Source organism: Silurus aristotelis, assembly GCF_946808225.1.
Source record: "Silurus aristotelis genome assembly, chromosome: 24".
Lineage (NCBI taxonomy): Eukaryota > Metazoa > Chordata > Actinopteri > Siluriformes > Siluridae > Silurus > Silurus aristotelis.
Window position 1 is genome coordinate 7,989,585 of NC_139597.1, and position 15,882 is coordinate 8,005,466.

The 15,882-nt window shown below is 38.7% G+C and overlaps 1 protein-coding gene across 3 annotated transcripts; it reads right to left on the minus strand.

The window, feature by feature from the left end:
* Window positions 1–251: 251 nt before the first annotated feature.
* Window positions 252–14,577, minus strand: msrb3 (methionine sulfoxide reductase B3). Of its 3 annotated transcripts, none has more exons than XM_083528164.1 (7): window positions 14,419–14,577; window positions 12,386–12,580; window positions 8,544–8,652; window positions 4,997–5,074; window positions 4,234–4,262; window positions 1,313–1,410; window positions 252–1,141 (listed from the first exon to the last, which is right to left on the minus strand). In XM_083528164.1, the coding sequence occupies exons 2-7, from the start codon at window positions 12,492–12,494 to the stop codon at window positions 968–970; spliced, it is 597 nt and encodes a 198-aa protein (XP_083384290.1). In that variant the 5' UTR covers window positions 12,495–12,580; window positions 14,419–14,577; the 3' UTR covers window positions 252–967. The 3 variants fall into 3 exon arrangements, with proteins under 3 accessions (XP_083384290.1, XP_083384291.1, XP_083384292.1); XM_083528165.1 differs by lacking the exon at window positions 12,386–12,580 and adding an exon at window positions 10,557–10,683 and having other exon boundaries at window positions 14,419–14,570; XM_083528166.1 differs by lacking the exon at window positions 14,419–14,577 and adding an exon at window positions 10,557–10,683 and having other exon boundaries at window positions 12,386–12,571.
* Between the last annotated feature and the right edge of the window lie 1,305 nt (window positions 14,578–15,882).

Sequence of the window (15,882 nt, forward strand, 5' to 3'; positions counted from 1 at the left end):
CAATTAAATTGGCACAAATTAAATTGACTATATTCAATTGAATAAATGGAAAAATTTAAATATTTAGTTAGACCCCATTTGGGTTAAAAAAAAAGTGTGTGCGTGTGTGTTTGTGTTAGCCGCTAGTCAATTCCATGTGTGTACTGAACCGAAAGCCCTGTACCGAAAAATTTCAGTACGAATACGTGTACCGCTACACCACCAAAATATATACATATATATGTTCGGATGAATTCACAACACATACCAAGTAGGATTCAATAATTGTTTAATCACAACTGTCAACACATTCTGTAGATCAAAACCCCCCAAAAATATTCAAGGAAAGGAGAAAAAGGCACCACAAGCAGGAAGACAAAAACCCACCCTTAAAAGTCAGGCTACATTTGTGTTCAGACTAAACATTTGTCATATGTTCCATTTTATTTCAAAGAATGCTTTGTTCTCTCCTGGGTGTTTATTTTACCGCTCACAGGAGCACTTTGCATAGCATTTTCCTTAAACCCACGACCTCCTGATATCAAATATCACTTCAAAAACAACATATCGCTCTGTAAAATATACATACACACACATTATATATATATAGTTTATTTCTAAGCAACAATGTTCCACTATATTTTTTGAGGAAAAAAAAAATCCATAGTCCACAGTCTTGCTCTATCAAAAACACTGGTAAATAGCACACAGCAGATTTTCTGGAGAGATGTTTCTGGTAACATGCATCTCTGGAACATGGGGAAGTTTTATGGGTGACTGACTAGTAGAGCATATCAGTCAAGGCCATTGAACATATGCTGTTTGAATACTGCTACTGAATAGCCTGATTGGTGGACGACGTGCCGGTCTTATTGCTAGGATCACCTGTAATGACTCAGGCTTAACCTGAATTTGGTCATCCATGAGTAAACTCTAAAAGGATGTACACCAATGTTCTAATACTTGACTGGTCTACTGGAAATTCACCTCAAAGCGCACTCTTATTAGAAGATGATGATGATTGGCCTGTGGTACTGCTTTGCTCTGCCCCTTCAGGAGCTAAATTTTTTGGCTGAAAGGCGAGTGAGGCGGAGTTTATGCAGTAACGCTTCTTAGTGGGCCGAGGGCCATCGTCAAAGAGGTGTCCCAGGTGTGCGCCACACTGAAAATATGCAAAGTTAAATTCACTTGTACGAAAGCATGTATTTGAGCACTTTAACTCGATATTCATTTGTATTTGAGCGTGTTAACATTCAATTCATCAAATCCGTTTTATCCCATACATTCGATTCCTGCTATGTATCGAATGTGTTTTTGTTCATAAGTAATATACCTGACTGCAGGTAGTCTCCACTCTGTGCATGCCGTAAGAGAAATCATCCTCCAGCGTAACGGATTCCTCTTTGATCAGATCAAAAAAGGACGGCCATCCTGTAAAAAGAAAAAAAAAACGGAAAGATGTTGTGGGATGCACTGTAAATCGGAAAATCTGTAGTGTGGTAGTGCGTGTGTTTATTTATCCTTGTATTTATTTTATTTATTTTTATTCTAACCTGTACGCGCCAACAGAATGGAATCCCCCTACTACATCTTGGCTTCTCCTTCTCTGTCTTAGCACTTGGAGTGCTTTTTGTTGACCCTGCCAAACCGCCGCTAAGCGTTTATTTTTATAACTCATTCCAGACTAGATGTTTGGCGTACCCCTTCTAAAACTTTTTTTTTTATTCATTGCTTAGCGAGATCTTTGGTTGCATTGTGATTAAAGGCCAGATGAAGCAGCGGCCTTTATTAAATTTAAAGCACATATTAGCATTCTCAAGTTGTCAGGATTTGCCGATTCTAGAGGATTTAAAAAACATACAGAGTCCTACGGGTTCTCAGGTTTAGCCTGACCTGAGACTACACATGGAAGAAAATGGGCACCCAGATATGTCATAGTCTCCACCAAACTTCCATATACCCCTTGCTGTTACAGGTGGTTATAGTCCAACCAAAAGCAGAGGAAAGTTAATTAAATCACAGAAGATGTCTGCCTAATCCTTGGTGTGGTAGTCTATATCTGTACCGCCTGGCTTTTATAGGGAAGACTTCAGCTCTCTAAAAGGGGAGCGAATGGAAAGAGAGGCCATGCTGGCTCATGGGTGGTCCTTCTCATGGCTTCCTGGGTAGCTGGAGAGTCTAAAGAAGAGGAAGCACTCGCTCTATACTGCTTCGGGAAAACACAGTCTTCTGCACAAACCTTCCACATTAATATGCAGAAATAGGAGTTAATAGACATATGTAAGTTTGGTCATATCTATATGGTGCATGTGACACATGACTTAAAACTCTTGCAAGTTCTCAAGTCTTGTAGAACACTTTAAAACAATCTGAGTTTGAATTAGTCATTCATAACAGCCACTGATTCAGAGGTTACAAAGTTAAAGTTGGCAGGAGTGTGCATGCAAAAATGAAAAATATTTGACACGGCAAGCCTTCCATTTCACCCTCTAGCTCTCGCTCTAGTCACTCTATCCTTTGGTCCGACTTGATTCAAAACAGATTAAAACTTATTTATAAAACAAAAATGGTACAGGGAAGCAGGAAAAGAGGACCATGTTGTTCCACCACCCCAACTTTATGCTTTTGTTCACCCCAAGTTCAATAAACAACAGCGTGTTCCTTCTTAATTGCTAAGCAGGACCATGCACTAGTAATTCTAGAGGCTTTTTCCTTTCAGCCAGCTAGACATGGGGACTGTTGAGACCATATGCTAAACATCAACAGGGGCTTATCCCAGGGATCCCATGGAGTATGAGCTCTCATTGACACAAGGCTGCTCCAGGTTGCACAGTCGCATCATTAGCAAAAGTAGTATTATTGATGTGATCATGACAGATTCGAGGCTCATAGGAGACGACTCATTGTTGCGATGCTATCTGTGGTTAAAAGCATCAAGAAGTTCCTCACCCCCTCCCTATTCTGACGCTCCCCAATCCCAAACTCAGCACGCTTCATCCACCCTCTCCCCCTTTTCTCCTCCCTAGCTAGGGAGGCAGTGCTTGGCCACAACTACAAAGCCACAAAATTCCACTCAGACACAGGAAGCTCTCGGGGGAATATAGAAATCCTATGAGTCAGAGCAGGAGAATCCCGGTGGATCGTTTCTGCACTGATCTAATGGAGCTTTATCGGTGGACTGAGCAGAGCAGTGAATGGAGCAGTGTAGCAGTGCTCTAACAAAACAGGAAATTGAGTCTATAAGAGGCTGGCCTGCAACATGGGCTGCATACAATGCAGGAGGTCTGGCTCTGGTCTCTGCATCGAAGACAGAAATCACTCGGTGCAAGGGAAAATCCTATTTTTCACTGTGGGACCACATGGTTCCTATTACAGGTTGTTTTCTGTGGGGAATTCATGCATGCTTGTAGGTTGAACAGAGACAGAATAAAAATAGCGTACATAACACCACAAGAGAAAATGTTTTGGATTGCAGAGCTGTGAGACATTAACAAACTGTTCCCAGAATAGTATTCGTATTGTGTCATGCTCTGCCACAAAAAAATCTAAACGAATTTAAAATAATATATTTTATTCAGCCTACGCCTGTGACCTTTAACACATTCTAGAGGCCTATCTAAGCTAAGACTCCATTCCAAAAATTGGTGCAACCCTCTAAGGCCTAGTTCTTGTAAACTAGACTTATTAATTTTTATCCAGCGTGATAAAAAACTTGCTCGGAGTTATGCACTAATTGCAAATGAAATGGAATTGCATTGTTTGATGTGAACAAATCAAGAGCTGGGAATTTCCAGTGGATTATTAATGGCAGAAATCTAAAGTTTACTGGCGATACATTAATCTCCAAGACCGAGATAACGTTCATTAAAATAACTGGCTGGATATTTTGTGAGCTTATTAAAGTCAGTGTGGTAGCCTACTTCACACAAGTAGATTAATAAGAATGTGAACCTTTGTAGCCCACACTTAGTGCCTTATTAGACAGCAGACTGAGTACACATTCTGCCATGCAATCAACCATAAAGAGGGAAAAAGGGTCAACCTCTCCCTTTAGAGGAGTATGAGAAACAGAGTGGGGGGGGGGGGTGTCAGAGGTAAGTAAGTTTCTATTTCTGCATAGATACGAACACATATTTCATTCTTAAAAGTGCAGAACTTCTATCTGACTAAACAATTTAAGCAAAAGGAAGATTATGACATTCACTTAAAAACTATATAATAAAAATCAGGTTAGAGAAAAGGGTGGAAACCTACCTGAGCCCGAATCAAATTTCTTATCTGACCTACAACAAAAAAAAAAAAAGTAAAAATAAAATTAGGGCTTGTAAAGTTGAACACTTGAGAGCTGAGCTGTCTAACAACAGGTTGAGAGGAAAAAAGGATTACACCTGATGGGGAGGACTAATTTTTTTTTTTCCTAATGTCAAGTCACGGTCAAACGCTGAGCTCAATCTTCCATTACAAAGACAACTCTTTCTTGAGTGTTTCATTTTCTTTCATTCCTCCCCCCCCTCCAAAAGAAAAAACCTATAAAAGTTGGAAAATATCTAGCGTGCAATAAGTGGGCAATTTGTGCTCTCTGAGCACATAGTTTGGAGGATGGGAGGGAGGTATGTAGGGTTTGACTGTCTCCTTTGAGAACATTGTTCCTAAGATATGGGTTAATGCAAGCCATAAATTCAGTATCCTTTGAAGCTCTCCAGTGAGCTGTGGGAAAAAGGCGACCTGGTAATGGCTCCTGGGCTGCCTTCGGACACCCTGTCAGGTAGAGTTAACCTCGTGCTTCAGCTGGGCCACTTGTGGAGAAGCCGAACCAACGAATAACACAGGAAAGATATAGACAGTGTTGCAAGTACATCAACTAGACAAAACATTTGACAGCACTATGGTTCTGGTATCTTGTTAGCAAGCTGTGGACAGTTTAGTAAGCTCTTATCTAGCTTTAAAGTAATATTACAGAAGTGTGATGGACAATTCTGAGAATTATTAACAATCGTTAAAAAAGTGAACAACTTACATGAACAGAGGTGTACCACAGACAACACACCTGTACATCCCCTCCTCTTTATTGTCTGTATATTCTCCACTGAATGCACTAAAATGTGAAAATGAAAAAGGCAAGTTAAGTTATTTACATGTTCTGATACAGACCTACTTAATATTTGAAGATGTTTTGTACTTATTTAATCCATCTTCATTGACCTAAAATCCTTTACCAGACACATGTTAATCAAACATTTTTGTGGGTTGTTAACAAACTGCATTTTGTTATTCTTGCTCAACACATATGGTTAAGAGTGTCATGAGATTCAACATGATTTATAAACAGTTTAATCTTCACTGCTATGCATAAGAGGCTGATCTGTTTAAACATGGCTGGTTTAGATCAGGCAGCAGTGAGGGCGACATGCAGAGAGAGGGAATATCTAAAAGGGGAGCAGCTTGGTTTTGTAACCTCTGATCGTCTGCAAGCCGCAGGCCTCAGAAAACTCAACACCCTCACCCACACGCAGACTCAGGGCCCGGAGCATTTTTAACATTCCTCCTGCCAATAAGCCGATAAATACTTTCCCCACGTGTGCTTTGCTGTGGCCAAACCCAACCAGAAAAGAAAAAAATGTAACAGAGTTATGCCTTTTTCTCTGCAAACATGACATGGTTTTCAGGCTGGCATTGTCAACACACTCTCTAACCCAGACAGACCAAACAAAGACGGCAACAAGCTCAGAAGGGTCAGGACGCAACTACCCATCCAGCACTACACAAAGCTTATGTGTGACAAATCTCTGATGCATTTCATAGCCATTAATCACTAGGGTGGATCTTTCGAATATTTTTGTAGCGCTCCAAAACCAAGGGGAAGATCAACATCCAAAAGGTTTGAATAAAGAGTATAACACATACTAAAAATATCAGGGGAAAGGAGGCTTTTCATATCTTTTGGACTGTAAACTATAATATTTCAGGCATCTAAAGCTGCAATGTGTAATTGGGTGTTAGGACAAAAAAAAAAAAAAAAAAAAAAGTTAAGTCTCAACTTAAAACACTTTCAGATATTTTCCACTATGATTTTTTTAATTGCCATTAAGAGATGCATTAGTGCATGCTAGTGCAGTAAATAAGAAACCAACTACAGGCACTGAAACCTCGGGTCAGGATTATTCAAGACACCTGACTGTGTACATATGAAGCAGCTACTCCAATTCACACCTTCGTACGTGAAAAAATTAGATAGCACATCAAAGCAAAAAATTCTCTGTTTCAAAAGCCAGACAATAAAATATTTACTAATCTAGTAGATTATATAGATCAAATCCAGCCTTTCAGTTTGTAAGATGTATTAAAAAAAAAAAAAAAAAAAAAAAAAAAAAAAAAAAAAAACTATACTATTTTATTCTAACTGTAATGATTAAATTGGTTTGTGGCAAATAAGTATGAGATTCAAGAACACCGCTTTAATCGTTATTCACAGAGAATTTCAAAGCCTGTTCCCAAACTTTTACTAACATTTTAAAATATTGAAATTATGTACTTTCCAGACATGATTAACATTCACCTGTAGGCAATGTGCAATTATCTGGATATTTAACCAAATACAATATAAGCACCACTCTTCAGAGAAGATGTTGCACTAGATTTTGTAGAGTTCTTGTGGAAGTTGTTAGTAAAGTCAGGTACTGATTCAGTGGAGCAAAAAAGTAGTCAGCCACCAATTGTGCAAGTTCTCCCACTTAAAAAGCTGAGAGAGGCCTGTAATTTTCATGAAGGTACACGCCAACTATGAGAGACAAAATAAGAAAAAAAATTCCCAAAAATCATTGTCTGATTTTTAAAGAATTTCTTTGCAAATTGTGGTGGAAAATAAGTATTTGGTCACCTACAAAAAAGCAAGATGACTAAATCTGCAATAGGTTAGCAGCTTGGTGTGAAGAAATCAACTGTGGGAGCAATTATTAGAAAATGGAAGACATACAAGACCACTGAATCTCCCTTGATCTGGGGCTACACGCAAGATCTCACCCCGTGGGGTCAAAATCACAAGAACGGTGAGCAAAAATCCCAGAACCACACGGGGGAACCTAGTGAATGACCTGCAGAGAGCTGGGACCAAAGTAACAAAGGCTACCATTAGTAACACACTATGCCAACAGGGACTCAAATCCTGCAGTGCCAGACGTGTCCCCCTGCTTAAGCCATGTCTGGGCCCGTCTGAAGTTTGCTAGAGAGCATTTGGATGATCCAGAAGAGGATTGGAAGAATGTCATATGGTCAGATGAAACCAAAATAGAACTTTTTGGTAAAAACTCAACTTGTCGTGTTCAGAGGAGAAAGAATGCTGAGCTGCATCCAAAGAATACTATACCTACTGTGAAGCATGGGGGTGGAAACATCATGCTTTGGGGCTGTTTTTCTGCCAAGGGACCAGGACGACTGATCCGTGTAAAGGAAAGAATGAATGGGGCCATGTATCATGAGATTTTAAGTGAAAACCTCCTTCCATCAGCAAGGGCATTAAAGATGAAACGTGGCTGGGTCTTTCAGCATGACAATGATCCCAAACACACCGCCCCGGGCAACGAAGGAGTGGCTTCGTAAGAAGCATTTCAAGGTCCTGGAGTGGCCTAGCCAGTCTCCAGATCTCAACCCCATAGAAAATCTTTGGAGAGAGTTGAAAATCTGTGTTGCCCAGTGACAGCCCCAAAACATCACTGCTCTAGAGGAGATCTGCATATGGAGGAATGGGCCAAACTACCAGCAACAGTGTGTAAAAACCTTGTGGAGACTTACAGAAAACGTTTGATCTCTGTCATTGCCAACAAAGGGTATTGAGTATTAAGATGAACTTTTGTTATTGACCAAATACTTATTTCCACCATAATTTGCAAAGAAATTCTTAAAAAAATCAGACTGTGACTTTTGGGGACTTTTTTTTTTCCCTCATTTCGTCTCTCATAGTTAAAGTGTACCTATGATGAAAATTACAGGCCTCTCTCATCTTTTTAAGTGGGAGAACTTGCACAATTGGTGGTTGACTAAATACTTTTTTGCCCGACTGTATGAGATGATGAGGCCTGGGGTGCAGTCAGCGTTCCAATTCATCCCAAAGGTGTTCACTAGGGTTGAGGTCAAAACTCTATTGCAGTCATACAACATCTTCCATTCCAACCCATGCAAAGCATATATTCATTAAGTTTGCTTTGTGTAAAGGGGCATTGTCATGCTGGAACAGGTTTGGGTCTCCTTGTTCAAGTGAAGGAAAAAAGTCATGCTACCGCTTTCAAAAATCCTATATAATTGTGTGCCTACAACATTTTGATAACAGTTTGAAGAAGAGCCACATGTGACTGGAAGAGTCAGGTGTCCCAGAACTTTTGCCAATATAGTGCAAATCACATCAAGGTTATAACATTATGTTCCTAATTTTCCCAATCTGAAAATTAAACCATACAAAATTCAACAAAAAAATAAACAAATAATTATGCAGCACTCTAGTATACATCTGCATACTTTAAAGATTCAATATAAAAGTCTTCAGAGGAAATAGTAAGAGAAACAAATCTCACCTCTCTGTGCCCTTTTCCTGAGTAACATGGTACTGCATGGGTGTCAAACGCTTCCTCAGCTCTTCCTGAGTGAAGCTTTCGGTCCAGGTCTTCTTGGTGCGGCATGTCCCTAAAATAGTTTGGGAAGGACGCAAATAAGTGTCCTATTGTATAGCGTGTTACAATATTTTAAAATATACTGCTGAAATTTGCACTGCAAAATAATATGCAAACCAAATGAAGCCATCATAAAGCAATTTTAATAACAACTGTTTCCTGCCTAATTCCAAGCATGAGTCAGTTTTCATTGTAATAGTGTGTGGGTTACATTTATGCACACGCTCATACTTATACAGAGAAGCATGCGCTCAGACATGCTTGAAATTGATAAAGCATATTAATCAGGCATACATGCTCCATTTTTGTAATCTGGGTCCTTTCTGAGCAATTTCAAATAATAATATTTCAAGTACATGTTATCATTTATATGATCACCTAATTGAATCAATAAATGTTGACTCTTGCCTGAAAACTGTACATGGGACATTGGGTCAGTGAAAAATTATGTGCTACAGCCAAAAAACAACACCTGTTCCTTACTTACAGTAAGATTTTTACCTCAGGTAAGCTGCTAAACATATCAACTTTTTTTTAGCTAAGGGAAATATGCATTGCAACAATAGGATTGCAACAATAGTGACATCTAGAGGGCAAATCGAGGACTGACTTAAATACTAAATTTAACTAAATACTTCTTAGTTTACCAAAATATAATGGAATTATATATTTTACAACCACAAAGATCAATGTATTAATCATTCATACCCTGCTAATTATTAAGACAACTGCATAATTCAGATGAATACTACATAATCCCAATTCATATTCAGCTAATAGTAATTTAGCCCTCCTCACTAGATAAGACTACTTTCAATGTGCATGTGAGGCCCATGGCGGTGGTTAAACACCGCTGTGTTCTTTTTAGTGCTCCTGCTTTGGTGAAGGCCGTGTGCTGGAAGACTGGATCCCCTGTCACTTATGCTATGTGGAGAATTCCTCCCCACAAGATTGAAACCATGTGAAAGGAGGAAATAATGGGGTCTTTAAAGGGTCTCATTGGTGAATGGGCTCCATTGAACAATCTCTCTTCTACCCATGAGTACGAATTTACTTTTGACACAAATGAGAGAAGAGAAGAGAAGAGAAGAGAAGAGAAGAGAAGAGAAGAGCCCTCCTTACAGAGCACCAAATATTCTCATAGAAAGAGGAGGACTTCTGGATCCTATTATACATACAGACCTACTCATACAGAAAGGGAAAGTGTGTGTGTGTGTGTGTGTGTGTGTGTGTGTGTGTGTGTGTGTGTGTGTGTGTGTGAGAGAAAGAAGAAGGAATAGCTTTTAGAAACAAAAAAAACTTGAGACTATATCAAAATAAGATGTAAAATTTGCTCGCTGACATTCTCCAGCACATTTTCCACCAAACGTTAAATATATGAACCATAATGGCAAATGCATTTTGCCTTAATTATTTCTACACAACCTGCTTCAGTACCACAAACAGAAAACACAACCATTTGAAGCTCAGCTGTGCATGCAAGCTTAAAAGGTAGTTAAAAGAAAATGTTAGATGTTAATCCATTAACAAGTGAAGAATCTAGTCTAGGAAAGAGAATATGAAATCTGGCAACAAGGGGTTGTCAAATACAGAAAAAGCACCCCATTACCACCCCCTCACTTTTTCTTTTTTTAAACTGGTAGATATTTTCATGTGCCGTTTTTCCAATTAGCAGGTATCCATTAATCACGTCAGACATTAGAGCTTCACACGGAAATCCATTTTGGAATACCAGAAATGCTAGACTGGCACGAAAACACGCGGTGGCTTTTCCCGTAAGTGACGTTACCGTGTACCCCTTGCGCACACAAAAACTCACAAGTGCGCACACAGAGGAAAAAGCATGTTAGACCTCGCAGAGGCTGAGCACGCTAAACACACTGCACACACTGCAAACACACACAGCTTCCAGTAGACCTGAGGGAAGCCCGCAGGCCTTGAGTTTAACAGGTTGGCTTTTGGTCACCAAATGCAGAAGATTGAACCCAGACATGGATGCCGCTACCACGGTGGACGCTGTGGCAGGACGGACAGCAGGCTTAGGCTAGAAAACAAAACAAAGGCAGGGTACAGGATGGACAGACAAATAAAACACAAGTCAGCGGTGTCAGTCACACAGTCAGATACATAGCAAAGAGGTCAACCTTAGGGTAGTCTCAACCCCAGATGCTTCTTACATCATAGACAAAAGAAATTTGGTGTATATTTTGTACACTTTTCTGGCCACAACCATCAGGATAAGTTTTCAGTCTGGTATCTGCAGACTTGCTGTGTGCCCATATCCAATAGGAAAAAAATAAAATAAAAACACAAGCGACACAATAAATATTTTTAAAAACGATTTGGATGCTGGACTAAAAATGGTATGCACTCTTTAAAAGTACATTAAAGATATTTTTACTGACAGGCTATGAAAAAAAGTCTGTGATTGGTCATCTGTCCTGTCAGTCAAACTGTTACATACAGACTTAATGATGAAGCTGGATGTCTGGCTTGTGAGACTAATCCTAAAATGACCAGCATCTTTTATGCAGGGCAAAGACCTTTGTCGAGAGAAAATGATGAGGAAAAAGTAAGTAAGTGGTGTGAGCAGGAGATGAAATCAACCCAATCTAAACTGAAACCTTGCAGATAAGGAGATGCATTTTCTGGACAATCGACACTTCAGAGTATTTACAATGGAGGATAAAAAAAAAGTACATAAACAATTAACAAATCAGTTCATTCATCGATTCATCTATACCACTTTTCCTCATCATAGGGTGTCTGGAAGCCTATCCCAGAAAACCTGGGGGGCAAGGCGTGGGATACCCTGGACATCTAGACAATTTGGCTGGACAAAGTGCCAATCTGCCTACAACAATTTTCCTTGACCTGAAACCCTTGAACCATGGGGAGAACATGCAAATTCCACTAACATAATACAGGGGCATTAAATGAACCCCTGACCCTAAAGGAAAGATGTTTATTTAATAGACAGACAAATAGACAAACAAACAAACAAACATGAATGATTTTCTTGTATATGATGAAGTCTTAAAAACAGAAATGCATGTTAGTTTTTTTTCCAGTTTAAAATAATTAAAAAAAATATATGGTATCTGAAAAATATGGTATCCAATACAGTATTGCATTGTACACAGAAAAATAAAAGCAAATACTAAAAGATTTATCAAGGATCCAGATCTAGAGATAAACAATTAAAAAAATAAAACCGACATTTTCCTGGCAAACAATATACTTTTGAGAATAAAAGTAAACAAAAAATACATACTTTTGTACATGTGAGAGATCATTTAAAATGTTAAGGGTTGTACAGACTCCAAATAAACAAAAGAGACTCTGGGTAAAGCACTCTGGGAAGACATCTAAGCTTATGTGTAAAATTCCTGGCCATTGTCAAAACAGTGGCTCTTCTGGCTGTAGCACATGATAAACTCTCAGTGAACTTTGGATGACAGGAAGTGAACTAGCCTAAACACTGTCTGATAACCTGGACAATGTTACCTAGAAGCTACCTATTTTGTTTGATTTGTGGCAAAAGCATCAATCAGTTAACCTTCAATGGCCAAAGTGTGGCCAAATGCAGTGTGTGTAATTACATGTGGCATTGTATGAAATGACTCATTAGGAAATTATCTGCTTGGTCTTAAATGAACATACATAATATTTGAATACAGGAATCCTCCCTCTTATTTGATATCTTCATCAACTAGTCATAGAAAGATATTTTCAAGTTACAGTACCTAGAGAATTGAGTAGGTTGACCTTAGGAAGTCGGCCAACATTCACAGTGGACCTGAAGTATGGGAGAGTGGCCACCGAAGCCAAAGTGCAGAGGTGACGGCACGCCATTGCATCTATAGCGCAGTGAATTCAAGTGGAGTGCAGCTACAAGGAAGAGGAGTGGGCCAGGGTCTTTCAGCACAAGGCAGGTGACACTACAGAATCGAACAATTGCAGTGTCATAATGGTTAAAAAATTAAAAAAAAAAAAAGGTTGTTCTGGAATCTAACTTAGCAGGCCTCACTACACCAGTGCAAAATAGACTAATAAAAGCTTACCACTGGAAATAGGAAGCACAATGTGAAAGAGGGTAGAATTTATGTGAACGGAGGTCCATCTAGTGGTCAAACTGGTGATACGGTGACAGGGAAGAGGATCATCTACTGAGCTAATGACTTGAATAATTCATCTAATGACTGTTCAAATGCAACATTAAATGTGAAAAGTAGCTTTTATTTATTCAGGTAGACCCACAGTTAACAGATTAAAAATAAAATACAGTTAATTTAAATTAAACATTTAATCAGTAGTTTAAAAATCCAATTTACTCCTTCACTATTTAAAAATGACAGTCAGATGAGCCTTCATAGACATGTAAATGATTTATTGGAGTTTATTAAGGCCACATTTAAAAATACACAACCATGAGCTCTTAGCGCAAGTTATAATTAGCTTGGTTCTACACTGAACCTTGTGCATATTTAGCAGTGATGTTTTGTTGTCATTTTTTTTTGTTTTGGTTTTTCCTGTCAGGCCTAACTAATAAAATGATCATCCTTTAAAAAATAAAAAAACAGGTAATAGTGTGACTGCCATGTACTTTAAAAGTCAAATTCGTAGTTCATTATCCAAAGAGTTTCTCATGCATTTTTTCTGCACAGATGCTGAGTCACTGTGGCTTCAAAGTCGAGACTTTCAGTGTCAAGAAAAACAACAGTTAAAAGTCAAAGCAATGGCATGATCCAATACAAGATGATCTTTATTTCCACTGTAATGGAAAACTGTGAATCTGGCTGTAATTACGATCCAGACGTGAGCAAGCAAGAAGGGTGGGTTCGAAATCCTGGTAACATTTTATTGCTCCTGAAACGTCAAATGACCTTATAAGGCTGGAGAGAGAGACAGACGGATATTATGTAAACTCAGGAGCTACTGTTTTTTTTTTTTTGCATCCAAGTGGATTTGGACATTCCTGCATTAGGAATGTAACCTGGTATTGAGTTTCATTATTAAAAAAGGTATGAAAAGTCTGGTAGAAAATGGAAAAATCTTGCTTGGCCTGTTCAGCTACCAGCTAGCAAGCTGATATATATGAATAAACCACAGATGATGTTACATGACAAGGTAGACTTGTACGGCAAATAGAAAACCTCAAATTGAAGTAATGAAGAAGCTGGACAATAACTTACCAGCTGGTAAGGATGAGCTGCCAGCTCGACCAGCTCGGCCTGTGTTTTGGTAGCTGGTCAGACAGAGCTCTTTTTCTCAAAAGTTTTTTTATATCACTGTTTTACATTATATTACATACAAACTGTACACTTACATATGATGTTCAAAGAACATTAAAAATAATACATGTCCTTGTAGTACATGTTTCTCATATTAATCTAAACCATTTACAAAGAATTGCTCAGTCAGTTCACAAAGAAAACACCATCTGACCTATATCTATTACCATTAGCAAGTTACTATAGCAACAACTGTTCACAGACACTGCACGCGCAGTTAGCCAAGTAGTCAAGTTAGCTAGCAGGCTAACTAGCAAGTGTTGCCTATGAGACCTCTGGCAGAAGGTTAGCCAGCTATAATTAGTCATAAGTGACAGCAAGAAATAAATAATAAATCAATAGATGTCAGGTGCTCTCCTAAAGGACGTCAAATGCACTGACAACACGAGAAAAAGGATACTAGTTGATTCCTGTGGCTAAGCTAACTAGCTTTCAAAAAAAGAAAAGACACGCGAATATTTAATAATAAATGGTAAATAACTCACCAGTAAAAAGTAAAGCAGTCAGCGGCAGGGAGAGTGCGAGAAGGCAGAGTGCGAGCCGGAGCTACATGGGGTTTGACAGCAGAGGCAGCGCTGTGGACTTGTTCGGTAATGACAAGTGCATTGTGGGAAATTCCTCCCGACCCTCCTGTCATCTCCAAATATGAGCAAATACACGGCCGCGCGCGCACGCACACACACACACACACACGCAAGGGTGAATGACATTTAGGGAGGAAACCGGAAAGCTCCGTTTTTTCAGCAATATATCGGACCGGAATAGTAATCAAACATGTTTCCATTTGACACAAATTAATGTAACACCTTCAGTGTTTTTTCTTTATTTGTAGTATTTTCTACATTATACATTAATACCTAAGATATCTAAACTATGAAAGAACATATATGGAATTATTAAGTGAACAAACACGTGTTATAAAACATACAAACTACGTTTTATAGTTTCAATTCTTTCAAATACCTTGCTTTCCCTTGAGATCTTTGCACACATTTGATATTTTCTCACGAGCCTCATAAGGTAGTCACCTGGAATAGTTTCCCAAGAGGTGTTGAGTGATTGTTGGCTGCTTTTCCTTCACTCCATCAACTCATCCCAAGCCATCTCAACTGGATTTAGATTGAGTAATTGTGGCAACCAGGTCATCTAATGAAGTGTCTATCACGCCCCTTCTTGAACAAAGTGTTCACCCTAACAAGAGGTATGTTTGGAGTCATTTTCCTGTTTGAACACAAATGATTTCCCCATTGAGTGCAAAGCAGTTGGGATGGCATGTTGCTGCAAAAAGCTGTGGTAGCCATGCTGGTTAAATGTGCACCTTAATTTTAACTAGATCACCAACAGAGTCACCAGCAAACTACTTGACTACCTCGTGAATCTTATGAAATAATGCATTTACCAAGCTGTCACTAAAGCAGAATGTAGCTACTTTGGACAATCTAACATATAAAATATATTTACTGGTTGTTTAACACTTGTTTGTTTACTACATAATTCCATAAATGTTCTTTCGTAGTTTTAATGTGTCCAGTATTATTGTACAGTGGTGAAAATAATGAATAAAAAGATATTTACAAACACATGTAGGTTGGTAGTATTAAGGGGGATCCCTTCAAACATAATTTCACATTATTAGAAGACTTTTCTATCTAGGACATTGTCTTCTGTAGTAATCAGTATCTTGATATGAATCATTAATGGAAAGATACACCTAATTGCTTAATAGTTGCTGTTGGTGTAGGTTATTTGTTGCTTCGGTGGCCTTTTGATAGACAGTCATATGGGAGTCGTTGATTCTGATCTAAATTAATCTCTCATTCATAAAGTATTACTAAATAATCACACCTCTGAAGCTGTACAACTAAATGGATTAAACAGACGATCTGCAGCGAAACACTTTTCAATCTCAAAACCATTATTAAACAACATTCCCAGGTATTAGGCAACAA

Excerpts from the sequence above, each read along its gene's own strand:
- msrb3 (XM_083528164.1), bottom strand. The coding sequence starts at position 12,494 with ATGGCGTGCCGTCACCTCTGCACTTTGGCTTCGGTGGCCACTCTCCCA. Across the intron at positions 8,653-12,385 it reads CAACCTACTCAATTCTCTAG|GGACATGCCGCACCAAGAAG; the intron begins GTACTGTAACTT and ends AAACTATTTTAG. Across the intron at positions 1,142-1,312 it reads TGGAGACTACCTGCAGTCAG|TGTGGCGCACACCTGGGACA; the intron begins GTATATTACTTA and ends GCATATTTTCAG.